At 44.3% G+C, this 27,435-nt stretch overlaps 1 protein-coding gene across 1 annotated transcript in view; it reads right to left on the bottom strand.

Annotated features, from left to right (window-relative positions):
* The window catches only part of PRRC2B (proline rich coiled-coil 2B), a 3,584,159-nt gene that overhangs the window by 1,700,328 nt on the left and 1,856,396 nt on the right, over positions 1-27,435 (bottom strand). The window contains exon 17 of the mRNA XM_044058194.1: positions 14,316-14,521. Within this exon, the coding sequence (XP_043914129.1) occupies positions 14,316-14,521 (206 nt within the window). The remainder of the gene's footprint in view (positions 1-14,315; positions 14,522-27,435) is intronic.

Raw genomic sequence — 27,435 nt, 5'->3', positions numbered from 1 at the left:
CCAAGGCTCAATACTAGGACCACTTCTCTTCTCAGTCTTTAATCAATGCCCTACCCACAATCACTCCCAAGGCCACCTGCATCCAATATGCGGACTCCACTTACATCTGTGCAGCCTCACCCTCACCTGAGCTGATGACTCTAACCCAGAATACTTTCAATCATCTTCTTTCGGCTGTTCCCGTTAGGGGTCGCCACAGAAGATCACCTGTTTCCATTTCTTCCTGTCCTCTGCATCTTGCTCTGTCACACCAACCACCTGCATGTCCTCTCTCACTACATCCATAAACCTTATCTTAGGCCTTCCTCTTTTCCTGTTACCTGGTAGCTTCATCCTTAGCATCTTTTTCCCAATATGCTCTGTATCCCTTCTCAGCACATGTCCAAACCAACGTAATCTTGCCTCTCTGGCTTTGTCTCCAAACCTTCCAACCTGGGCTGACCCTCTAATACACTTATTCCTAATCCTGTCCACCCTCGTCACACCCAGTGCAAATCTTAACATCTTTAACGCTGCCACATCCAGCTCAAACTCCTGATTTTTGTCAATGCCAGTGTCTCCAACCCATATAACATAGCTGGTCTCACTACCCTCTTGTAGACCTTCCCTTTCACTCTTACAGGTACTCGTCTGTCACAAATCACTCCTGACAGTCTTCTCCACCCACTCCATCCTGCCTGTACTCTCTTCTTCACCTCTCTTCCACACTCACCGTTACTCTGAACTATTGACCCCAAGTATTTAAACTCATCTACCTTCGCCACCTCTACTTCTTGCATCCTCACCATTCCTCTATCCTCCCTCTCATTCACACACATATATTCTGTCTTAGTCCTGCTGACCTTCATTCCTCTTCTCTCTAGAGCATATCTCCATCTACCAGGGTCTCCTCCACCTGTTCCCTACTCTCACTACAGATCACAATGTCATCTGCAAACATCATAGTCCATGGGGACTCCTGTCTGATCTCGTTTGTCAACCTGTCCATCACCATTTCAAATAAGAAAGGGCTCAGAGCTGCTCCTTGATGTAACCCCACCTCCACCTTAAACGCATCTGTCACTCCCACTGCAGACCTCACCGCTGTTACACTACCCTCGTACATATCCTGTACTACTCTTACATACTTCTCTGACACTCCTGACTTCCTCATACAATACCACAACTCCTCTCTAGGCACCCTGTCATATGCTTTCTCCAAGTCTACAAAAACACAATGCAACTCCTCCTGACATTCTCTGTACTTCTCCATCAACACTCTCAGAGCAAACATCGCATCTGTAGTGCTCTTTCCCGGCATGAACCCATACTGCTGTTCACTAATCATCACATCCCTTCTTAACCTAGCTTCCACTACTCTTTCCCATAACTTCATGCTGTGACTGATCAATTTAATCCCGCTGCAGTTACTACAGCTCTGCACATCACCCTTATTCTTAAAAATCTGTACCAAAACACTTTCTCCATTCCTCAGGCATCCTCTCACTTTTCAAGATTTCATTAAACACTCTGGTTAAAAACTCCACTGCCATTTCACCTAAACACCTCCATGCTTCCACAGGTATGTCATCTGGGCCAACAGCCTTTCCATTCTTCATTCTCTTCATAGCTGTCCTTACTTCCTCCTTGCTAATCCATTGTACTTCATGATTCACTATCCGCACATCATCCAACCTTCTCTCCCTCTCATTCTCTTCATTCACCAACCCCTCAAAGTACTCTTTCCATCTCTTCAACACACTCTCCTCACTTGTGAGTATGTTTCCCTCATTATCCTTTATCACCTTTACCTGCTGCACATCTTTCCTAGTTCGGTCCCTCTGTCTAGCCAATTGGTACATGTCCTTTTCTCCCTCCTTAGTGTCCAACCTTTCATTCAACTCTTCATATGCCTTATCCTTCGCCACCTCTCTCTCTTTGCCATGCACCTCATCTCCTTATACTCCTGTCTACTTTCTTCATCTCTCTGACAATCCCACTTCTTTGCCAACCTCTTTGCCTGTAAACTCTTCTGTACTTCCTCAATACTTTCAATGATGTTGAAAAATGGTTCGTAAAACATCAGCTTATTTTAAACCCTAACAAAACTAAGCTGCTAATCCCCCCCCCCACCTATAAGTCCTCTTCACCATTCTCACAAAATACAACCAAACAACTAAGAAATAAAGGTCACGAAGCTGATTGTGAAACCACTGAACTTTGTTTTATTAGATTTAGCGCTTTTGTCTGGCATTTGCCACAAGACTTCTTCAGACTAAGGTGCCTTGGAGATCCAGGACTGAAAGTCCTCTTCCTTGGGGGTAATGAAGTCCTTGGGGGATTCAATTTGAGAGCAGTAAGTAAGGGAGTCTTCAGAGGAGGAGTATTCTTCTTCTGACTCTTCTAAGGCCTGCACAGGAGTAGGAGCAGGTGGAGGTATCTTTGACTGTATGGCCTGGAATGCCCTGAAAAGATTTTGGGAGAACTTCCCATCAAGGGGCAGATTGCTGTTCTATAGGTTTTCAATTTTGTTTTCTTTTCAGAGGAGCAGAAGGATGGGTCAATTTAGAGGCCGTCTGAGAATATTGCAGAAAGTACAGTTTTGTACCTACCATAAATGTAGATGTCCGATAGATATGCAACTGCAGTCCTTACATATGGGTTGTCCTGCCTCAGGCAGCCCTCGGTCGGCCAGATTCCAAAGTCTGGGTCAGACGTCGGCTGTCGTCGCCTCCTCCCAGACGTCAGAGCGGCTGGGGTATAAAAGCATCAGCCAACACCATCTTCCTCAGTGTTTCTTGCCCCAGATGCCAGGTGCCCTCCAAGGAAGGCTGAAATCAGAACTGGATAAAAAATTCCAGACATACACAATAGCAATAAACAGATACACCATAACAGACACCCCCAGCTAAGTATAAAAGGAGGGAAGTGGACCCAATACACAGAGGGGTAGGAGGGAGGGAAAACCTGACTGAAGTTGCATATCTATCGGACATCTACATTTATGGTAGGTACAAAACTGTACTATGTCCTTCAAGAATGCAACTGCAGTCCTTACATATGGGTTGAATACCATAGCCAAGCTGGGGGTGGTAGGCTCTAAGATAAGGATGGTGTAGCTAAAATGCCCTGCAGGACTGCCGAAGCAAAGCCTGCTCAGGATCTATGTAGCAGCTTCTAGAATGTCCTTTGTAGCCACCCCTCTTAGGAAGGCTGTGGAGGTGGCTGTAGCTCTGGTGGAGTGTAGCCTGATATTGGCTGGCACACCTTTTCCATGGAAAGAGTAGCAGAATCTGATGCAGTTTCCAATCCATTTTGAAATTGTTTGTTTGGAAATTGCTTTTCCTTGCACTCCAGGAGCGTAAGCTACAAATAGTTGGTCAGACTTTCTGTTGGCCTTTGTTCTGTCCAAGTAGTAGCGTAGTTGTCTGTGAATGTCCAAAGTGTGCAGCAGCTTTTCCTTTATTTTGAGGATTGGGGAAGAAACTAGGCAGGTGAATTGCTTGATTTAGAGACACCCTGGATATCACTTTTGGCATAAAAGGAGGACTGGTTCTTAAAGAAACCCTGTCCTGATGAAAAATGAGGAATGGAGTTACTGCCATGAGAGCCTGTATCTCCGAAACTCTTCTTGCTGAGGTTATTGCCAACAGGAAAACTGTTTTCCAGGAAAGAAATTGCAATTCTGAAGATGCTGCTGGTTCAAAGGGAGGAAGAGTTAATTTTTCCAACACGAAATTGAGATCCCATGCAGGCACTGGTGGTTTTCTGGGAGGTTTGATATTCTTTACCCCTCTTAGAAATTGTCTTAGCAAAGGATGTGAAAACACAGGTGGATCAGTGTTGTATCTTGCTGAAATTGCTGAAGCGTGTATATTTATGGAAGAATAGGAAAGTCCATTATGCAGCATGTTTGCCAAGTATTCCAATATCTGTGGGATGCTCATTACTGATGCAAACTGTCCTTTGTTGGTATTCCAGATGTTGAATCTCTTCCATTTGGCTGAATAAGTTTTTCTGGAAGGTCTGCGCGCTTCCAATAATATCTGTTGAACTTCCTTGGAGAGAAAGATATGGGGAGAAATCATGGGACCCTCCAAGCTGTCAGCTGCAGAGTTTGCAGGTTGGGATGAACCGTCCTGTAATTGTGCTGAGTCAAGAGTGGAGACCTTTGAGGCAGGGGCCACGGTTTGGTGCAAGTTATGCTCCTTAGTAATGTATACTAGTGCTGTCTTGGCCAATCTGGAGCTATTAAGATGCCTTTCGGTTGCTCTGCTTTGATCTTCAGTAACACCTTGGTCATCAATGGTAGAGGTGGGAATGCATAGATTGTTAGAGAGTTCCAGCTGAATGAGAGAGCATCTATTTTCCAGGCTTGTGGATGGTGTGACCGCGAGCAGAACTTTTTCAGATGATGATTGAGGTGGGAGGCAAAGAGATCTATGTCCGGCCTCCCCCATGCAGAAATTATTTGTGCAAAGATGTCTGGATGCAACATCCATTCATGTGGATCCAGGATGTTCCTGCTTAGACTGTCCGCTAGAACATTGTCCCTGCCCAGAACAAACTGGGATTGTAGCTGTATGTTCAGTTTCAGGGATTTTTCCCAAAGAGTCATTGTTAGTCTGCAAAGGGGGTAAGAATGAGTACCTCCCTGCTTGTTTATGTACCACATAACAGTGGTGTTGTCTGTTTTTATTAGTAGATGACCTTGTTGAAGATATTTTCCGAAGGCCTCGATTGCATGCATTACTGCTAACATCTCTTTTTGATTGATGTGCAGATGTACTTCCTGGGGAGTCCATTGCCCTTGAATACATCTGCCCTCCATGTGCGCCCCCCATCCATGGTCTGAGGCGTCTGTTGTAATGGTTTGGCTTGTTTGAGGCTTGTTGAAAGGCATACCTTTGTTTAACTGGCTTGCTTGGGCCCACCACAAAAATTCCCTTTGTAGACATGGGATGAGTGGGATAATTGCTTCTAAGTTGTGGCTGTGTTGAGACCATAAACTTTTTAGGTACCATTGTAATTTTCTCATGTGTAGTCTTGCCAGTGGAATCAGTAGAATGCAAGATGCCATGAAACCCAGGGTCTGCAGGAATTTCCTTGCAGTCATCTGGGTGAGCTTTGCTAGGCTTTTGAAGTAATGTGGTAATTGTTCTTGCTTCTCTTCTGTGAGGTAAGCCATTTGTGATTCTGTGTCTAGTTTGGCTCCTAGAAAAATTATTTGTTGGGATGGCAGTAGTCTTGATTTTTGTAAGATGACTGTGTATCCCAAAGCCTGTAGTAAGTGAATGACATAATTCAAGTTTTTTGCCAAGGCTTGCTTGCTGTCCGCTTGTATAAGGCAGTCGTCCAGGTAGGGGTATATTTGTATCCCCTGGAGTCTGCAGTGTGCAATTACTGATGCCAGGCATTTCGTGAATACTCTGGGCGCAGTAGATAAGCCAAAAGGCAATGCTGAGAATTGATAATGCTCTGACCCTACAAGAAATCTGAGGTATCTTCTGCAACTGTGTCTGATTGGGACATGCAGATATGCCTCCTTGAGGTCCAGAGTAACCAGCCAAGATGCCTTGCCCAGCATGGGAAGGAGTTGCTGTAGCGTCAGCATTTTGAATTTTGGCACAATGAGAAAAGTGTTTCGAGTGGACAAGTCCAGTATAGGTCTCCATTGCTTTTCTTTTCTTGGAACAAGGAACAGTCTTGAGTAAAATCCCTGGCCTTGTTCCTGAGGAGGAACCTTTTCTATTGCTTTGATTTGTCTCAGCTTTGAAACTTGTTCGAATGCCTCTGCCCTTTGATTTTGTGGCAGGTTTGGCATGCCTTGTCTTGTTGGTAAAGTATGGAAGTGGAACCTGTATAGCCTTGGTCTATTATGTCCAGAATCCATTTGTCCTTTGTTAAAATGTGCCAATTTTTTGAAAATAAGGATAGTTTTCCGCCTAAAGGAGCTTCTCTTTGAGCCTTGGTCGGCGGTGTCAAAGGTAAGTCATTGTGATTGTCCCTGTGGAGCAGGAGAAGTCCCTGCGCCACCTCTCTGATTAGTCGGTTGCCATTGGCGTCCCCTGTAGGAGCCTCTGTATTGCCCTCTTCCTCGGGCACGCCTGTTTTTTCCCCTTTGAAACTTGTCAGTGTCCGGAAAGGACCAGTTCTTAGAAGGCCAATTCCTGCTGAACCTAGGTGGCTGAACCTGGAGGAAATCCTTGACTGTTTGCACTGATTTAGCCTTTTCCTCAATTGATTTCAACACATCCTGAGCATCAGCACCAAATAGCTTGTGTTTTTCCAGAGGTGCATCTAGAAGCTTTGCTTTAACATGATCTGGTAATGGCTGTTCTTTTAACCATGCACGTCTACGTATGGCGGCCCCTGTCATAGCTGCCCTACATGAAGCTTCCAATGCATCATATCCACACTGAAGAAAATGATTGCTAACCTGCTGTGTGTTGTGAACCACATCCTACAAGGCCTTTCTATCTAAAGGCTCAGGAGAGGCTAACTTTTTCTGCAAATCATCCATCAAGAAATCCTGATACTGAAACATATGAAAAAAGCAATTGAGGGCTCTCATGGCAAGAGTGGTTGAGGTATAAACTTTTTTGCCCCACCTCTCCAGGGACCTAGCTTCCCTGTCTGAGGGCAAAGGATTCTTGGCCGTGGATGTTGTCACCCCTTTGGGCCCCTGGGAAATTGTTTCTAGATCAACAGCATGGGCCTTAAAGAAATGTTTGTGAGTTTCATGAACCCTGTAGTATCTGTCCGGCTTGACAGGAGCAGGTGGGAGAGAATCAGGAGAAGCACTCGAATCTGAGTACACATCATCCAGTACATCTAGCACTGGAGGGATGGCTAAAGGCCTGTGTTGCGGAAGCTTAAGGAAGGTACGAAGCCGTTTCCTGGAATCGGAGAATTCCTGGCCTTGCCACTGAAAGTGCTCTCTCATGGAGTGGAGAATTTCCCCAAAAGAAATATCCTCAGGAGGAGAGGCTGAGGGGATAGAATCCTCCGCATCTGAATCCTCGTAGGCCTGGAAGGACTCTTCCTGGGTATCTGAATGATCAGAGTCACCAGAGGCTTCATCTGAAGAAAGGGTGCCTGTATGCTCAACCCTGGGCCTTTTGTCAGAAGGTGGCTGAGATCCTCTGTCAGGATGGGCCTGGGAGCCTCTGATTAAAGAAATTAAATCTGCAGTTAAAGACAAGATTTGTTTATCAGTAGTGGGCAGAGGCAAAGCTTTAGGAGAGTGAGACTTAGCCTGGCTAGCAGCCTTAGCACGTGTGTAGGCCTTGATAGACATAGACATAGGGGGCCTAGCTGCCCCACGTGATGGAGTAACCTTGTCCACTGGTATGGTCTCAGGCAAATCTTGGGCTTCAGTTTCTGGAGGAAAATAAACCACCGGCACCGGCTCCGGGGCCGGAGTGATCGGTAAAGTGGAGTCGTCGGTCCGAAGCGGTGGAACAACCGCCTCAGAAGAGACCGATGCACTCGCGGTAATTTTTGGCGTGGTGTCGGTGGAAGTCGCGGGCAGAGGATGTCGGTCCCGGTCCTTCCGTTTTTTGGAAATATGAGGTGTCGGTTGTTCCGACGGTATGGTATAAGAGAATTTATCGCCAAAAAAGTCTTCAGCAAACTCTGCCCGGCACCTGAGGGTGCGCTTATTGAAGCAAGCACAGGCAGCACAGGCCCAGACGTCATGGTCTGGGCCAAGGCAGGGGAGGCAGTAAGAATGGAAGTCCTTATGAGGTATTTGTTTACCACAAGACAAACAGTTATTAACTTTTTCAGTTTTTTCTGACATCGGCTGAGGCAAGAAAAAGATCCCCAATGGGGTACTTAGCTTTTTGATGACTTCGGATACGTAAAACACAGGAGCTGACCGACTGGCACTTGCGAACTGCTTCTGCTTCGGGCACCGCGCGGCAAGAAAGACTGAGGAAGATGGCATCGGCTGATGCTTTTATACCCCAGCCGCTCTGACGTCGGGGAAGAGGCGACATCAGCTGACGTTGGACCCAGACTTTGGAATCCGGCCGACCGAGGGCTGCCTGAGGCAGGACAACCCATATGTAAGGAGTGCAGTTGCATTCTTGAATGACATCAGGGGTAGCTCCCTACAACGCCACAAGCCATGGCTCCCCTCGCCATCAGGTTCTGATGGCTGATCAACCTTAGCGGACGTAGTCAGAGCTTCCATCAGGCCAACTTCCATTACGGTTCTTGGTTCCAACTGAGAAACAGACATCTGATGGGACCCTGGGCCAACATCTGCCTCGAGAGTCTCACTGGACTCCTGAGGTGCAGCATGGGCGTCAGGCCTACCTTTTTTGGCCTCCTTCCTAGGTGGCTTGTCAGAGTACCTACCCGCCCCTCCATACCTACAGCCAGATGACAGAGTCTCTGGTTCTCGGGTAGAGTTTGAGAGCAGACAGTGGCTGTGAAGAGTTTTACGCAAAAGCGATTTACAAATGTCGCACGACGTATGGTCGTGGGCCTCCCCCAGACAAAAATATTTATCATGTGCCCTTGTGTGGAATTGGTCTTCCACAAGCACACCCCCTCTTTCTAGTTGACGTGCATGTCTAAAATGACAAGAAATAGATAAAAAACCGAGAGGGTACTTATCTGTAGTGGACGGCCAAATGAGAAACTTGCTTCCTGAAGATGTCGATCAGAGGTCCGAAGACCACTGCGGCAGAAAAATTCTTAAGTGGGTACGTGCAGATGTCACCTTCATAGCAAACATCAGTCTATGGCTCTGACATCAAACATTGCACATACTCCTGCTCCTAACACTTTGGTATACTGGCCAGATGTCCAGTGCTGCAGGCAGCAAATTCCCTATAGTTATGAATGAGAATAGGACATTCAACCCTTTACCCTGATCCTGGACGACAAATATCCAACTATATACTGGAAGAAATACGCATGGCAAAACACAAAAGCCCAGAGATTACTTGATTTCATCAGTGCAAATGCCTTGGACCAGTTGGTCGACACCCCCAAAAGAGGTGAAAATATCTTGGGGGAAAAAAACAAAAACACAAAGTTGCTCATGAATAAAATTTAATGTGAAATACTCCAGCGCCTTGGCAAACAAACCTATGGTGGCTGCAGAGAAATATTTTTTACATAATGTTGGTATAATGTTTCACACTCCTGTTTGTTGAAATATGTAGTGAAGCTGGATTCATATATTAAAGACTCTCTTGATTTTTTAAAGAAAACTGAGGCAATTAAATGTGAAGGATTTTTTTTTTTGATGGGCATCGATGTGAAGAGCCTTTAAACCAGCATTACACATACAGTGGGCTTAGAAGCCCTCAGATTTTTTTCTTGGTTCTAGTCCAATTAGTATTTTGTTATAGATTATATTTTAGTTTAACTCAAAATTTTTTTGAGTTTAATGATAGTATACTTCAACAAAAGCAAGGAACAGCCACGGGTGCATCTTTTGCACCCATGTATGCCAATTTAGTTATGGGGTTATTTGAAGTTGATTTTTTTTGTACAATTTGGATTTATTTTACAGATTATGTTACTTTATATAACAGGTTTATAGATAATTTAATTTTTTTATGTAGAGGGGGTGAAAACTTAGTTGATTCTTTCGAGGAAGCTCTTCAGATTAATCGCTTTGATTTAAAATTTGATGGTTTACAAAGATAAAACTGTTGTTTTTCTGGATTTAGAGTTGGATATTAAAGGTAATGTTACTGATACTAGAATACATTAGAAATTTAAATGAAGGAACTCACTTTTTAGATAGTAGGAGTTATCCCCTCCATATACTGAATGCTTTACCATATAATGAGTTGTTAAAGGTAAAGTATGGCTATGAAGTAGTAATGAAATTCTTAAGGATGAAATTAGACAATCATGCATAGCTTTTAAACAAAGGGGTTATGGGGATGAGTTAATTGTACATTCTTTGAATAAATTATTACATTTAGAAAAAGATAACCGTGATTTAAATGTAGTTAATAGAGTAGGCAATAATGATTGTAGAAATATATCTAGGAAAGATAAAATCATATATTTTGTTACCTCCTACAAAATTTATAGTGATTAAATAGTTAAAATTATTAAATGCTATTGGCCCTTTCTTTATAAAGGCAGGAATGGGGTTAAAAATTTGTCAAAGTTTCCATTTATCTCTTATAAAAGAGTTAAAAATATCAAGGACATTATTCAGTGTGTAATCATATAGTTAGATTATTTGAAAAAAATAAATGGGGTATATTTTAAGCCTACAGCAATCAACTCTTGCACTACAAAAGGAGGGATATATTCCTTGTCTTGTTCATGTGGTATGTTTTTTACATAGAGGAAACAAAGAATGTTTAAAGTTAGACTGCAGGAAAATGCAAGAGAGATTAAATATAAAAATCTGGATAACCCAATGGCTTTGCACTTCCATCAGATATATGCAGGAGTATATACTGATTTAAAAGCCTGTATATTGGAAGAGGTCTGTGTTAAAAATGCTGTTGTGTTAAAAATATGTTGTATAAAGAAACAGTCTTTATACTGAAATTTGGCACATTGTTGCCTCAAGGCTTGAATAAAGAGTGTGACTGGATGGCTCTTTTACAATGAAATGTTAATAACTTGACTGGATTTACATTTTTCTATTTAACTGCGGGGTCATTTTTGGTTTGCATTAACTCTAAGAAGGCTTGTTTGTCGAAGTGCTAGAGTATTTCACATTAAATTTTATTTGTGAGCAACTTAGCGTTTTTGCTTTTTTTCATTATCCCTTTAGTTGTTTGTTCTTTATTTTTGCTTGCTGTGTTGTGAAAATATCTTGGACTTTGTATTAACAAACATGAATAACCACTGCAGCATCCTTCAGTGTCATCATCCCTGGTAAGATCTGACGAAAAAGCACCAAGTCATCTTTTCCCCCTCCCTCCATAGCTAGGGTCAAACAAAAAACTTCTCCAAAGCTGATTACAACCTCCTGAGGGAAGGTATAAACAGCTTCACAGCCCCCTCTCCATCCATAGGAACTGGCACAAATATCCAAACCTACACCAAAGTACAATATGAGCATTTATATAGCTGCATGGCATCAGGAATACCCAACAAACTATCCTCCTCAAGAAGAGTAAACATGTCTGGTGGACATCTGTAATAAACTCTACAATTATAAGGGAAAAGAAATTGCTGTCCAGGACAAAGGAGGAGCAGTTGCTTAATTGGAAACGATCTCTCCTTAGCTTGAGCAAGCAAATAAGAGCACCAGTGAAATCTTCCAAAGCAAACATAGTCCAAACTGGCCACATCTACTTCATCACATATGTCCGCAATCTTATGGGAAGCACTCTGATGGTAAAGGACAATACATACACAAATACTGTAGAGGTACAGCCAAACCTGCTGGCAGACAGGTTCAGTGAAAACTTTACTCCTCTGCCCCCACCATCAGTAAAAAAGGACATCCCCAGTACCTGCATCCCTCCCCTTATCTCTAGTGAGCAAGTTCATCACTGCCCTCCCAAAGGCAAAAAATACAGCCATCATGGGACCTGATAACATTCCAGGCTGAATCTTACATGAACTCAAGCAGGAACTTGCAACACCATTAGGCACAACCAAAGCCAAAGTACTGGCTTTATCCCAGCCAAGTGGAGGACAGCCACTGTTATCCCTTTGCACAAAGGTGCAGCATCCAGCGATCCAGGAAATTAGACCCATCAGCCTAACTACCATTATATGTGCAAGGCCATGGAGCGGATTATCATGGACCTCATTAACAAGGAGATTAGCAACCTCCAAGACAATCAATCCCACAGAGTTTGGTTTCTTAAAGGGGAGGTCATGCCGGTTAAATATGGTTGACTATTTTGAGACAATCACAAAGACCACAGACAAGGGGAAGACTATGCACACCACCTACCTTGACCTGGCCAAAGCCTTTGATACTATTCCCCACTCAGGTATAACTGATAATCTCTCAACTACACATCAATCCATACATTACCAGATGGATAGCAAACTGGCTCACTGATGGAACCCACCTAGTAAAAATAGGGGAAGCAACCCCAAGCAGTAGACCCGTAACTAGCGGTGTACCCCAGGGATCGGTCTTGGGGCTTCTGCTGTTTGGGATATACTTTTCTGAGGTGCAGGTCAAAACCAGTGGGATATGGCTGACCAAGTTTGCAGATGACTGCAAGCTGGGTACGGTCAATTCCCCTAGTGATGTGGGCATCCTCCAATAAGGTCTCACCCAAACAAATGACTGGTGCCAGAAACATGGCATCAAACTGAATTCCAAAAAATGCATCATCCCATTTGGGGAGTAACGTCCCCACAAATTATCACACTGACAATAAGGCTCTAAGCACACAGTCAATCATGAGGGACTTGGGCACCCAGGTTGATAGCAAACTGAATTTTGACGACCATAGTGGCTCCACTATATGGAAAGCTTTCTACATGGCCTACTTCATTAGTAAGGGTATCTCATTCAGAGACAAGGTGGTCATTAACATCCCTGTATTCTTCCCTTTTAAGACCCATTATCTAGTACAATGCCCCTTTCGGCATGTACCTCCACAAAGCACATGCAGCAGCTGGACAGACCACAGCAGTTCCTCACCAGGTGAATTCAGGGCCGCAAACATCTACCCTACACAGACTGAGTAAAGGGACAGGGCCTTTAGCTTATCTCCTACAAACTCCTCAAAGGTGACCTCTGTCTGGCATACAAAGCAATCTCAGGCCCTGCCTAGACTGGATTGCTGCATATCCGCAAGTCAAGCTCCACTCACAAGTCTGACCTCACCCTAGTCTGTGACATCAATAGGACTTGTTGTTGGGACAGATGTGTGTCCCACATACTACCACTTTTATGGAATAGACTCCCTCTCCACGTCAAGTAGAGTTAAAATTCCTCTCCTGGAAAAACAGCCTTGCTTCTGGCCATCACTTCAGCTAGAAGAGTGGCTGAGCTACAAGCAATTATGGCTGTGGAACCCTTTTTTATTTTCCATGCTGATAGGGTCTCCCTCAGGACCAACCCTTCCTTTATGCCTAAAGTGGTGTCCAGTGTGGCTCTCAACCAATCCATCCACTTGCCAACTTTCTTCCCTAACCCTCAGAATAAAAGGGAAAGGATCCTGCACTCCTTGGACATGCACAGACAGCTCAGATTCTATGTTGATAGGACTAAGCCCTTCAGAAAATCTGACCACTTACTAGTCAGCTTTGCAGCAGGGGCAGAGGGCAAGGCCATTTCAAAACAAAACTTCCAAATGGATAGCACACTGCATCCATTTCTGCTATAAGCACCATGGGAAACCAACCCCTCAGGGGGTCAGAACACATTCCACTAGGGCAACATCTACCTCTACAGCATTTCTCAGGGAGTCCCTACCAGGGACATCCTGGAAGCTGCTATCTGGAGTTCTGCACACACCTTCACCAAGCATTACCACCTGCCTATACTTTTCAAATCCAGGGCAGGTTTTGCAACAGCAGTCCTGCAAGGCATACTAGCCAGCCCTAAATCTTCTTGACTGCCACCCACCCCTCTTCAGCTTTGGGAAATCACTGTTGCAGTCCTGGTTTCCCTCCCTCCAGCCCCCCTGGTTTCTCTCTCTCCTCTCTGTGGCTTTTCCTCACTTCTTTCAGGGGTACTGGTATTTACTGGTTGTGTTTTCCCCACCATAACTTAGCTCCCTATTTAGGGAGCTCCTGACATTTGGGGCAAAGAAAAACTGAAGTAATAGCGTCGGCTGCCTGTTTTTATACCCGTGATGACCTGACGTCACTTCTGGAGAGACCGCATCCGATGCAGAAATACTAAGTCTCTGGGTATTGGGGCCGACTGTGGGCTACCTGCAGGCAGATAACAGTGACACACTAAGAACATCTGGGAAGCATGCAAACACAGTAAGGCCCACAGATGCTGCTGTGGCCATGAGACATATCAAGCCCAAAATGTTGCTGGTGAGTTTCTCTATATGCATGCATTTTTTAAAAAGCAGAATTCATATGGAGGGATAGCATATTGGCTAGATCTGCTCCAGAAGTCCACCCATTTAATGACAGCAGATTCTACAATACTTCAGATATTTTCAATGGACTATTATTTCTGGATTTTAACTTTCTAATTTATTACAACACACTGACAGTGTTCAACCTCAAAGTCATGCCAGGTTAACGTATTCCTTTCAAGTATTGCTGCTGTAGTAATGAAGACAAGTGAATAACTACAGAAAACTGCAATTATTAACAACATAGTCACCCCAAAAATAAAGCAGAGTGAAGACTGCATAACTAGCAAAAACAGGAAGAACAAAAACAGCAAAACACCAACTTACTACCATAGCTATTCAGATCATATTGAGTAACAGCATCTCCTTTCTCCATGGCCTTCTGCAGACACAATTTGGTGTCTGCCTTTTTATAAGTGCACTCATTTATTCGGTTCTCCAAAGCCTCGGTGTCACTTAGTGTAGCCCTCTCCATGCCATACACAGTGTTGCTGGTCCCAGTGTGCATACCCTTCAGAGCATCTTCTGGTGACCTGTGTCAGACAGGAGAAAAAAAAATAACCTACCATTAATAGCAGAACTGTTATACAAAACAGTCCATCTACTATAAACTCTAGAAGCTGCAGGCATAAGGAACAATTTGCAGGTTAAACTCTTATAAGTTGTCTGAAGCAGTCTTCATTTATATCACACAGCACTCAAGCTCAACTCATTCACCTGTCAGTCTTACTGCAGACACAAGTAAGGGTAGAAGCAAATAAAACATACATACAAGATGCCTTAAAGAATTGGAGGAACAGCATATTACCAAAGATGGCGCTTCTTACAGCTTTACAGTTACACTAAGTAAAATAAATGTTATGTACTCACCATAAAGTACAGTTGTGTACACTTACCATAAATGTAGATGTTCGAGTGTATTCACTGTTGCAGTCATTACACTTGGGTTATCCTGCTGGCAGGCTACCCTCAGTCGCCCTGAATTCCAAAGTCTAGGTCCGGCGTCGGTTGCTGTCGCCTCTTCCCTGACGTCAGTGCGCCAGGGGTATAAAAGATGCAGCCGACATTTTCTTCAGTTTTTCTTGCCCCAGATGTCAGGTGCCCCCAAAAATGTAGGCTAAAAATATGCCAATAAAACATGCATGCACCAAAATATACAATTACTTCATCTACAAGCAAATACACCACATAGGTTGTATAGATTAGAGAAGTGCAGATATGTTCCAGCAAAGATATGGGGGATGGTGGGTGGTAACCTGGACTGCAACAGTGAATACACTCGAACATCTACATTTATGTAAGTGTACACAACTGTACTATGTTCTTCGTGTTTCACTGTTGCAGTCATTACACTTGGGTTGAATCCCAAAGCTATGGTTGGGAGGCTGGAGCTAAATAGCATTAGGAGCGGCTATGAGGCCCTGCAGAACTGCAGTGGCAAAGCCTGCCCTGGATTTAGAGTAGAGTGGTAAATGATGGTGCTTTGTAAAGGTGTGCACTGAACTCCAGGTAGCAGCCTCTAAAATGTCTTTGGTTGGTACTCCCCTGAGGAAGGCTGCTGAAGTGGCTGCTGCTCTGGTTGAATGTGGCCTAATGCCCTTAGGCACTGGCTTGCCATGTTGCGAATAGCAGAAACGAATGCAGTGGCCTATCCACTTTGAAATGGCCTGCTTTGAGATCGCCTTTCCTTGTGATCCTGCAACATATGCCACTAGTAGTTGCTCCGTTTTTCTTAAAGCTTTGGTTCTGTTCAAGTAGAAGTGTAGCTGTCTGTGCATGTCCAAAGAATGCAGAATTCTCTCCCCCTTATTTTGTGGGTTTGGATAAAAAGTAGGCAGATGAATCATTTGGTTAAGGACCACACTGGACATTACCTTAAGCATAAAATGTCAGGTTTGTCCTCAGAGAAACCCAGTTTGGATAAAAAATGATAAAAGGTTTCACAGCCATGAGTGCCTGTAGCTCTGAGACTCGTCTTGCAGAGGTTATTATTACGAGCAGAGCTGTTTTCCAAGATAAAAACTTTATATCAGCTGTAGCGGCTGCCTCAAAAGGAGGCAGGATGAGTTTTTCCAAGACATAACTGAGGTCCCATGCAGGTATTGGTGATCTCCTTGGAGGCCTCAAGTTTTTGGCTCCTGTGAGGTACTATCTTAAAGGATGAGAAAAGATTGGTGGCTCTGTACTGTAATGAGCCGAAATGGCAGAGGCATGAATTTTAATTGATTAAAAGGATAGGCCTTTGTCCAGCATCTCAGTTAAGTATTGCAAAATCTGAGGAATATTTGGTACAGCTGTATCCATTCATTGTGCCTGGTTGAAAGCACAGGATCTCTTCCATTTTCAAGCATAAGATTTTCTGGTACTAGGCCTTCTGGCCTCCAAAATGACATCCATCACAGCCTTAGCGAGAGGCGCGTTTTGTATGACTACATCATCCGCCATGCTGCCAGGTTTAAGGTCTTTAGTTGGCTGTGCAGGATCTGATAGTTTTGCTGGGACAGTAGATGAGGTATTTGAGGCAAGGTCCAAGCTGGGCACAGAGACAACTTCCTTAGTATTGGATACCAGTACTGGCGGAGCCAGTCTGGGGCAATCAGTATCATCTTTGGCTTCTCTTGCCTGACCTTTAGGAGTATCTTGGGGAGGAGAGGTAGTGGAGGAAAGGCATATACTGCTTTGCTTTTCCTGCTGAAAGATAGGGCATCCACTTTCCATGCTTGTCTGCGATGAGTCCTTGTGCAGAATCTTTTTAGTTGGTAGTTGTGAGGAGAGGCAAATAGATCTATATCTGGGCATCCCCATTTCCTTGTTATCATGCTGCAGATTTGTGGATCCAATTTCCACTCGTGGGTATCCATGAGGCTTCTGCTTAGTTCATCTGCTAGAGTATTTATCTTTCCTGGCAGGAACTGTGCCTGCAGAAGTACTTGGCAAGTCAATGCTGTGTCCCACAAAGCCATGGCTAGTCTGCAAAGGGGGTAAGCATGACTGCCTCCCTGCTTGTTTATATACCACAAGACCATGGTGTTGTCTGTCTTTATCAGTAGTTGTCCAGGATGAAGTAGGTCCTTGAAGGCTGTCGGGGCATTCTGAACAGCTAGCAACTCTTTTTGATTGATATGTAGATGCATTTGGTTTGCGGCCCACGTGCCTTGAATACATCTTACTGCCATGTGGGCTCCCCAGGCATAATCTGATGCATCCGTTGCTAATGTCTGCATGGCTGGGGGTAAAGTGAATGGCTGTCCCTTGTTCTGGTGACAAGCCTTCGCCCACCATCAAAACTCCTGTTGCAGGCAGGGAATGAGAGTAATTATTGTTTCCAGGCTGTGGCAATGTTGAGTCCAAATACTTTTTAGGTACCATTGAAGTTTCTTCATATGCAGTCTTGCGCATATGGAATTAGTAGAATGCAGGATGCCATGAAGCCAAAAGCCTGCAGAATTTGTCTTGCAGATAACTGGGCCTTTGTTGCCAACAGGTTGAAATAGGTAGTCAGTTGCCTTTGTTTGTCTGGCGTGAGATAAGCCATCTGGGCAGTTGTATTTAAGCTTGCACCCAGGAATATTATCTCTCGAGAGGGTACTAGTTTTGATTTCTTTTCGTTGACTGTGTACCCTAGCCCTGTTAGAAATCTCTTTACAAACGCCAGATGCTGTAGTAGAATGTCCTTGTTCTCTGCTTGAATGAGGCAGTCGTCCAAGTAAGGATATATTTGTATTCCTCATTATCTGCAGAATGCAATTACTGGTGCAAGGCACTTTGTGAAGACCGTGGGCGCTGTACATAAGCCAAAGGGCAGTGCAGAGAATTGGTAGTGCATTGAGCCAGCTTTGAATCTGAGGTATCTTCTGCATGTTTGTCTGATTGGGACATGCAGGTATGCCTCTCTTAGGTCCACAGTCACAAGCCAAGCCTTCCTGACCAGCATGGGCAGAATTTGCTGTACAGTCAACATTTTGAATTTTGGTATATCCAGATATGTGTTTATAATAGATAGGTCCAGTATTGGTCTCCAGGTCTTGTCCTTTCTTGGTACCAAAAACAGTCTTGAATAAAATCCGTGTCCCCTGCTCTTGCTCTCGTACTTGTTGAATGGCCCTCATATCCATGATGGATGATACTTGCTTTTGTGCCTCTGCCCATTGATGTTTTGGCAGGTCTGGCCAACTGTTAGTCCTTGGCAAAGTATGGAAATGAAACTTGTAGCCTTGTGACACTGTCTAGGACCCATTTGTCCTGGGTTATGTGCCAATTTTGAAAAAAAAAAATGCTAGTTTTCCCCCTAAAGGTGTTGCCAGAAGATAAGTGCTTGGTGCAGGCAGGGGGAAGTCATTGGGACTGTTTCCTGTATGGCTGTGATTTGTCTTCTCCACTTTTGGAGGAAGAAGCACCCCATTGTTTAGACCTGTACGAACATTGGGGCTGGGATCTGCCTCTTGGGCGTCTGTATCTGCCTCTTTGCAGTCTGTCTCACACTGGAAAGGACCAATTCTTTGTAGGCCAGTGTCTGCTAAATCTTGGAGGCTGTACCTGTAAGAAATCCTTACCCGTTTGCATAGATTTAGCTTTGTCCTCCATTTTCTTTAACAACTCTTCTGCTTTAACATAGAACAGGGTATCATGCTGTAATGGAGCATCTAATAATTTTGCTTTGACATCATCAGGCAGATTTTGTTCCTTTAACCAAGCATACCTCCTGACGACAGAACCCGTAACAGAAGCCCTGCAGGAGGCCTCCAAAGAATCAAAACCACATTGCAAAGTATGCTTTCCAACTTGTTCAACTGCATGCAATAAACCCTGCATTTCTTTGTTTTCCTGCACATTCAGAATTTAACATTTTCTGTTAAAGCAGTGACATAACATATTGCTGATATCTGAGCATATGAAACTGAATTTAAAGCTCTTATAGCCAAGGTAAAAGAAGTGTAAATCTTGTTTCCCCATCTGTCCAATACCCTGGAATCCCTGTCAGAGGGAGTAGGGTTTTTTTGCAGCGTAAGCCTTGACCCCTTTGGGACCCTGAGAGATAGTTTCTGGGTCAGCAGCAGCAGGGTTTTTGAAAAGGAATTTATGAGAGTCAGGAAACCCTGTAGTACCTGTCCGGCTTAACAGGAGCTAGAGGTAAGGAGTCAGGGGTCAGACTGGACTCTGAAAATACATAATCTACAATGACCAACACAAGTTGAATTGCTAGGGGCCTGTGTTGTGGTAGCAAAAGGAAGGCTCTGAGCCTTTTCTTAGATTCTGAAAAATCTTGGCTCCCCCAGTGGAAATGCTCCCTCATGGTATGCAAGGTTTCCCCAAAAGAGTAATCCTCAGGAGGAGAGGCTGAAGGGATAGATTCTTCAGCATCAACATCCTCACAGGGAGGAAGAGAGTATTCCTGATCAGAAGAGGAATCAGATGAAATGGAAACCTGATCTGAAGATTCATATTCTGTCTCTTGCCTAGGCCTTTTATCAGGTGGGGATAGGAACCCCTGATCAAAGTAATTAAGTCTTCAGCCATTTTCAGCATCTGTTTTTTGGGCATGGAGGCCTGTCCATGAAGCTGTTGTACTTGTTTCTTTGTCTTTAAAGGTGCTTTAGTCTTTGCCTTTAATACTGAAGTCGTTTTAATGTATAATTGAGTAGGTCTGAAAACACCCTCAGAAGCCGATGCCTTCTCAGCGGCTCCGGACCCATCTGAGGGAATAGTTTCCGAAGGTCCAATACCTTGAGCTTCCAGCGGCATAGCTGACTCCATGTGGGAGTCTGTCGCGGCCTGCGGGTCTAAAGTAGAGGGCGTCAGGGGCTGCGAAGGCGCTTCACTGAGAACAGGCGAACTAGCAACTGGCTTAGTAGAAGCCTCAGCGTCGGTTTTGGACCTCGGATGCCTGACTTTTTTTCTTTGCATTTCTTTTGAATTCTGGTAGTCGGATGGCTATCCGACGACATCGTATAATTAAATCTTCTGCCAAAATAGTGTAATGCAAAATCGTACCGACGCTTAATAGTGCGTTGGTTAAATCTAGCAAAAAACAGACAACTAGGAACGTTGTGGTCTGGGCCTAGGCAAGGAATACAGTAAGAATGAAAGTCCTTATGAGGTATTGGCTTCCCACAAGAAAAACAATTATTAACTTTTGCTGACATCGGTCTGGAGCAAGAAAAAAGTTTCCCCAACGGGTACTTAGCTTTTAATGAAGACTTCGGATCTGAAAATCGAACACGAAAATCTCAGGAGTCGGCCGACCGGCACTTGCGAACTGCTTTGGACACCACGCGGCAAGAAAGACTGAAGAAAATGGCGTCGACTGCATCTTTTATACCCCTGGTGCACGGACGTCAGGGAAGAGGCGACAGCAACCGACGCCGGACCTAGACTTTGGAATTCAGGCCGACTGAGGGTAGTCTGCCAGCAGGATAACTCAAGTGTAATGACTGCAACAGTGAAACACCAAGAACATCTATGCATCTGTTGTCTACTTTCATTCTTCCTCGATGAATGGGTTCTGATCCGACCCTCGGATCTGACTCGGCCACTTCTTTAACATGACAGAAAAGGGTTAGAAAGAAAAAGCTCAAACAGGAGCTGTGGTTTCTATCAACAATTCCATTAAGTCTCTCCCAAAGGCATGGATAGGGGGGAAGGGGGAAGGGAAGTTGAAGAATGAAAATGGACAACACAGATGCATAGTTATAGTGAGTGCATAACATTTATATCTGATGATGTCATTTTCATTTGTTCCTCAACAAATGGGACATAGTCCACAGCTAAGATACCTTTGGGTGGCCCTTACGGAAGGATGTTCCAGAAAACCGAATGCAGATGTTTCTGGAGATAATATCCAATCTGTAATGAGAAATAAAAGTTATGAGCATTACACTATGTGGCAGCTGCACAAATATCAATGGAGGCTCTAGCCCAAAAGGCAGCTGATGCAGCCGTTGAACTAACTGAATCAGCTTATGGTCGTCTTGGAAAGGTTCAACCTCTCAAGGAATACACATAGGAAATACAATCCATTATCCATTTGGATAAAGTAGCTTTTCAGACTGGTCTTCCCATCTTAGTTATAGAAAAGGAGACAGTCTTCCTAAATTCCCTAGTTCTGTGAAGGTAAAAACGAAGTTGCCTATGTACATCTAAAAGATGAAGAGTATATCACTTGGTTGTTATTTGTTTCAGAGGCAACTTTTGGTATAAAAGAAGGGTTAGTGCGTAAGGTAACTATCTGTGAAAAATCAAACATGTTTGTTTCAGAGTACTTGGATTTCAGATATTCATCCAGCTGAACTTACAACCACCACAAAGATAATTTTCCAAGATAGAAACGCAAGGTGTACTTTAGCTGAAGGTTCAAAATGTGAATGCACCACCATCTGCAATACCAAAGTCTGATCCCAAGCCAGAGTAGGCTCCTTAATTGGAGATCTTGATAAAAAGGGTACGTTTAAGAAAGGCTTCACATAATCATGCTGAAGCTAAAGGAGAAGCATCATCTCAGAAGTGGTATTTGGAGATGGCTGTTAACTGAACTTTTATGGTGAAGAAGGTTGCTCTGCCTTGAAAGATGGAGGCAAGGAAACCTAAAATAGCTGGGAGTGGAGCAGTGAAAGGCTCCAACTCTTTTTGACTAGTCCAAAAGGAAAACCTTTCCCATTTGTTCTTACAAGTCTACCCAATCGAAGGTTTGCGGGATAACAAAAGAGGACAGCCTGGAATGTCTAGTCATCACTGGAATTGGAGAAACCATGTGGTCATCTTCAGGCCTGCGATATTCAGGTGAATCATTCCTGAAAGGTGTGACTGAAGATCTGGACTGGGATCCAGTGCCAAGGAAGACGTACTAGATGAGACCATAGAAAGGAAGATCACACTTCCTGAGGCCAGTAGAGGGCAATGAGGATTACTTTGCTATTCAACCAGAGTGCTTTCTAAAAGCTTGGGTAGTAGAGGCAGGGGAGGGTAAACAAAGGAGACCAGATAGCCAAATATGGATTAGAGCATCTCATGATGAATGTCCCTGAGGGGGAATTAGGGCAAAACCTGCTACATTTGTTGTTGAAGGGAGAGGCGAATAGGTCGCAGCACAGATGACACCATTTGTGGAAGATCACATATGCCACTGACTGAGGCCACTCGTGAGGCGTCAGGATGGTCCCCTTAAATGCTGGATTTCGCCAGTATGTGCATCGCTACAAGAAAGTGGTTGGAGGAAAACTGCCCATTGCCAAATCCTCACTGCTTCTCAGCATAGGGGATAGGATCTGGATCCCCCCAGTTTGCTGATGTACCAGACTACTGACATGTTGTCCATTAGAATAGCAACAGTTCCTAGTGGAAGAGAGCTCTGAAGACCATGGAACATTAGGACTCCTCATCTCCAGGACATTTATATGCAAACTGGTCTCTCTGGGGGACCACGCGCCTTCAATGGTCTGTCCCAGTAATACCCCAACCCCAACTAGGGGGCATCTATGGTCAAAGTGGAGTTAGGGGAGGAAGAATAAATGGATGCCCTTGACAAACTTCTTCAGAGTGTATCTACCATAGCAGGGATTTTCTGCAAACCTCAGACAATTTTATCGGATGTCGAGGAAAAGTCCACTGCACTGCTATAGCCCTCTGAAGAATTTTCATATGAAGGTGAACAGTATGTTTTAAAGTTATTGCAGCAGACATCGACCCTAGGGCTTTGAGTATCATTTTTGTTGTGCGAGAGAGTTGAGAAAGACATGGGCTGACACGAGATTTCAAAGTAAAAATTCTACTTTGAGGCAGAAGAGCTAGACAATTGACTTTATCCAGACAAGCCCCTATATACTTGAGCAGACTGCTCTTAATTCCCAGAGTGGGATAACTGCAGTAAGTAATCTCTGGCTCTTTCCAGGAGATGCATGGTCAGCACAATAAGGAGCCAGTTGTCTAAATAAGGAAACACTGAATCCTAGCAGTCTTAGATGAGCTGCTACCACTGCCATTCAATTTGCTGAACACCCTGGGGGCCCGTGGTGAGATTGAAAGACAGGGCTCCGATTTTAATATGACTGGCTCCTAATTGGAAGTGTAGACATCTTTGAAAGTGCCTTTTCATTTTAATATGATAGTACACGTCTTGAAGATTGATAGAGCACATCCCGTCTTCCTTCTGCAGGAGAAGTAGAATGGACTGAAGCATGAAAATCCAGAATTTGGAATTCTTTACAAACTGGTTCAGATTACAGAGATCCAAAATGGGTCTAAAGTCCCCCTGTTTTCTTTGGCACTAAAAAGAACAGCACCTTGAGTAAATTCTGGATCATCTCTGGTCTGGGGGTGACATCTTGGAGGACTCTTTTGGCCAGCAGCTTTTGAATCTCTAGAGCTGCTAACTCTCACTGTCCGGGTGGATCATGGAGACGCTCCACTTTCCTTTGGGGAACTTGTAAAAAGGGAATGAAATATCCCCTGGATATGATCATTTGCACCCATGAATGTTTTTGTGATTACTATCAAGGCTTTTAGGTACAAGAACAAGCACCCCCTCCCCAACTGCCTCCAGACAGGGACAGTTGTGCAACCTTTTAGGAGCACTGAAAGAATCTGTCAGAACAGGAATCTCAAGACCCTTGATTCTGCAGACTCCCTCTCTCTGCTGCATGGGCATTGTCATCTGTTGTAACTATACCCCACCACCCACTGCCTCTAGGGGAAAGTTTTCACGTGACTCTCTCTGCGGGGTAGAAAAGCATACTTCCATAGCAGACAAGGTCTTTCCATCCCTCTCACTGTGGAAGTGCCCCTTAACTGCATCCAGGCATGTCTCCTAATGTCTATGCCTAAACTGGCTGCCTGTGAGGAACCTTCAGCTGTGTGTGAGATTAACTCATTCACTCCAATGGAGCTCAGGAAGTTTGCACTTGTAACTTCCACTGGGCGGAGCCTACGCTTCTGGACAATCAAATTATGTCCTCACATTTCAAAATGTTCACATCTCTGGAACAAAAGTACTTATGGAAGTGTAAGTGAAACTCTTCAGCACAAACTATTTTTATACTGGTAGTACTCTTTAGGTTCTAGGTCACAAAGAATTGTACAAGTCAAAGTAACTATTACGTTTCTAATATTCTGTAAACATCCAACATCTCAGCGAACCCCTCAAGTTACACACATACTGCTCACAGCAGCACTTTTTTCATCTAGCTGAGAGCTTTCATAGGGGTCTAAGGAGTTTGGTTACTTGGCTGTTGAGATAATTAGAAACATTTGAAAATTATCTTTCTATAAATTAATATTATAAAAACAACATTTAAAAACTCTCTACCTGCACCAGACAGAGATCAAACATTAGTGCAGTTGAGTTTGGCATTGTGTAAGCTCTAACATGAAATCTTTTAAGACCTTGTAGGTTTCCTCACGGGCACACAATCTGAGGGTCATGCTGGTCAATGCTAGAAGTCTAAAATCGCTCGAAGCGCTCCTCAAAATGGAGAACACTGACATTTGTGCTGTAACGGAGACCTGGTTTAAAGCAGCAGAAAGCACTCCTGCTTCAAAGACGGTGGTGTCTCCATATTCATAAAGGATATGCACACCTCCAGACTAGCAGCCCAGCATAACGCATTTGAGATAGTTCAGGTGCAGCTAACATTGGGTAAGACGGCGATTCAGATCGCATCCTGCTATAGGTCCCCAACTATGTCCCAAGACTCTCACTCCATGTTTCTAAGCACCCTGGAAACTGTTGGGGTCCAACTCAACAATTATTGATGCAAATATGAACAAGCAATATTCAACACCTAGAAACATCAGTAGGAGGTAACAGCAGATGCACTTGGAGGTGTCACTTGGATGTAATGAGTTAACCTCATGGACGCGCCAGTAATGGCGTGCAGCGGGGTCAGTCATGCGGAAAAGGTTCCTCTGTAACTTAGTGAAATGTGCCTTTTAACTCTGTGACCATCAGGCAACACTGACGCAAACACTTGCTTCCCAAACCTATCCAACACCCTAGACTTCCTATTAGGGAGATGGACAGTGGAGCTCTGTTCAGCCAGCTCCTTTTTAGTGGCTGCGGCAACTACCATGGTATCTACAGGAATTCCCTTTGTCTGCAGTCTGTCAAAAGGGGGATCTCAAAATGTTGTCCTAGTATTTCTGGATAGGCTCCAGAGTCCAGTTCCTTCCACGTCCTGCAGAAAACAAGGTTTATAAGCTCATTGCAAGTGGGGTAACCCAAGATGTAGATGGTCCAAGACCCAAAGGCTTCCAAAAACACAGACTCATCCTGAAAAGAGTTCTGGGAAGACTAACCAACTTTCTGGCAAAGGATCTCTAAGATGTCGTCAAATGGGACATCCTCTGGTGGAGATCTAAGGGTTCACTCCCCTTCATCAAAATTGGAGTCTTCTGTGAGGGATTCCTGTGTGGAATCCAAATGCCTCCTTTTGCACAACCTCTTCTGAGGAACCTCTTCAGTGAGGTGCTCTGGAGAAGTGTCAGAAGTGGGGAGTTTCATGGCGGGAACTTCTTGGAAGCTCATCCGGGACGGCTGCCCCTGAGGTGCAGGACGAGTAGACTGACACAGGATCCAAAGAAGGAACACGGAATGGACCCAACGGCACAGGAGTCAAAACTGCACTGGGGTGAGAGAAAGCTCTTTCCACCACCTTGATGGCAGAAAAACCATGAGAAGCAGAGGCCAACCTGACTGAATCCAAACCTCTCACAGCAGATGATCCGAGATCCTCCCCGACTCTCCATTCCAACGGAAGAGTCAGAGCTGAGCTGTCCAACACCAAAGCCCGAGGGGAAGTGACAGCTCTGAAAGCTTTTGAGTCAAGTCAACCACTCGGATCAGACACCGATGCCTCAGCTCAGAGATCCGATGTGCTCCAAAGGGGGGGGGGCTGAATGGATCAGGGAAGTTGCTGGAGTGGAAGAAAATCTTCTGATCTGACCGTTCAACTCTGAAGGATCTTACATCAGAGGGCTCCAAAATGGGAGCAACAGTCTGGAAAAAGAAGTTATGTCTTACCATAACGTTCCATCTCTGTTGTTGATCTTTCAATCATCACTGATGGGTTGAGTTCCGAGCCCCTGGAACACAGTCGGCCTAATACCAAGCTCGCGCCAAAAACTCTCGAGCTAAGCTTCTACCTACAATGCCCTTCTCCATGTTACCTCAGATCGAGTTTGCCCATGTTATACAAGTAAAGCAAAGGCCATTTCTGCGTAAATGCCCCAAGACACCACTTGGACCCAAAGCATCCTCCAGGAGCCTTTGGAGGGGGAAAGAGTGGGAGGTGATGAATGAAAGAACAACACAGATGGAACATTATGGTAAGACGCAACTTATCTGATGTTAATCTTCTTTCCATTAATCACTGACGGGACAGAATCCCCACCTACCTTGAGATTCCTGGGTGGCCCTTATGGAAGAACATTCCTGAGAACCACTGAGCCAAAGGCAGCTCTCCCTCTGGAGACCACATCCAATTTGTAATGATTGATAAGTGTGTGGGGTTTAGCCCAAGTGGCTACTGGGCAAATGTCATCCAAAGAATCCCTGGAATGGAAGGCTACAGAAGCTGCCATTGATCTAGTGGAATGGGCTTTAATATTCTGTGGCATAAGATAAATAGGTGAAACGTATGCAGTCCCTTAGCCATTTAAATAAAGTGACCTTGGAGACAGAATTTCCCATTCTAGGCCCTGAAAGGGAAATGAAAAGTTGGTCAGTCTTGCGTATTTTCTTGGTCCTGTCTAAATAAAATCTCAATTGCCTGTGCACATCCAAGGAATGTGGGCAGTATTCTCCATTATTAGAAAAATTTGGGAAAAATACTGGTAGGTCAATAGATTGATTGATGGAAAAGTCAGAAACAACTTTGGGGAGAAAAGATGGATTCGTCTGGAGAGATACTCTGTCCTTGTGGAAGATTAGGCATTATCTTTTGGTGCACAATGTCTGCAACACCGAAATTCATCTGTCTGACGTGATGGCTACCAAGAAGAGATTTCCATGGCAAGAATTTGAGGTCACATTTCACTGCGGGAACAAAGGGGGGTTGAGTCAAAGACTGTAGAACTAACATGAGATTCAATAGCTCTACAGGCTGTCTGATTGGACGTCTAATGTGAGAAACTCCCTTGAGAAAAGTTTTACATAAACGCAGTGATAAGAGAGGAGTACCATCCAGCCCATTATGGTCATTAGAAATCGCCGTCAGATGTACTTATATGGTAGAGGCTGCGGCTCCATCTTCAAAAAACTTAGGCAGCTATTGTAAGACTGCTGTGACTGGAGCTCAATATGGATCTAACATCTTTTCCTTTGACCAAAAAGAAAACCTTTTCTATTTGTCCTGATATAGTCTGCCAAAATGTCACAAACAGGTGAGGTAAGATCATCCTGCCTGGCAACGGATGGAAGTGGAGAAACCAAGATGTCAACTTGAGACTGGACAGATTC

This window comes from Protopterus annectens, chromosome 16.part0 (genome assembly GCF_019279795.1).
Source record: "Protopterus annectens isolate FY-2018-M chromosome 16.part0, PAN1.0, whole genome shotgun sequence".
Classification (NCBI taxonomy): domain Eukaryota; kingdom Metazoa; phylum Chordata; order Ceratodontiformes; family Protopteridae; genus Protopterus; species Protopterus annectens.
Note: the sequence above shows the minus strand (reverse complement) of the source record. Positions and strands in the feature narration are given on the sequence as shown.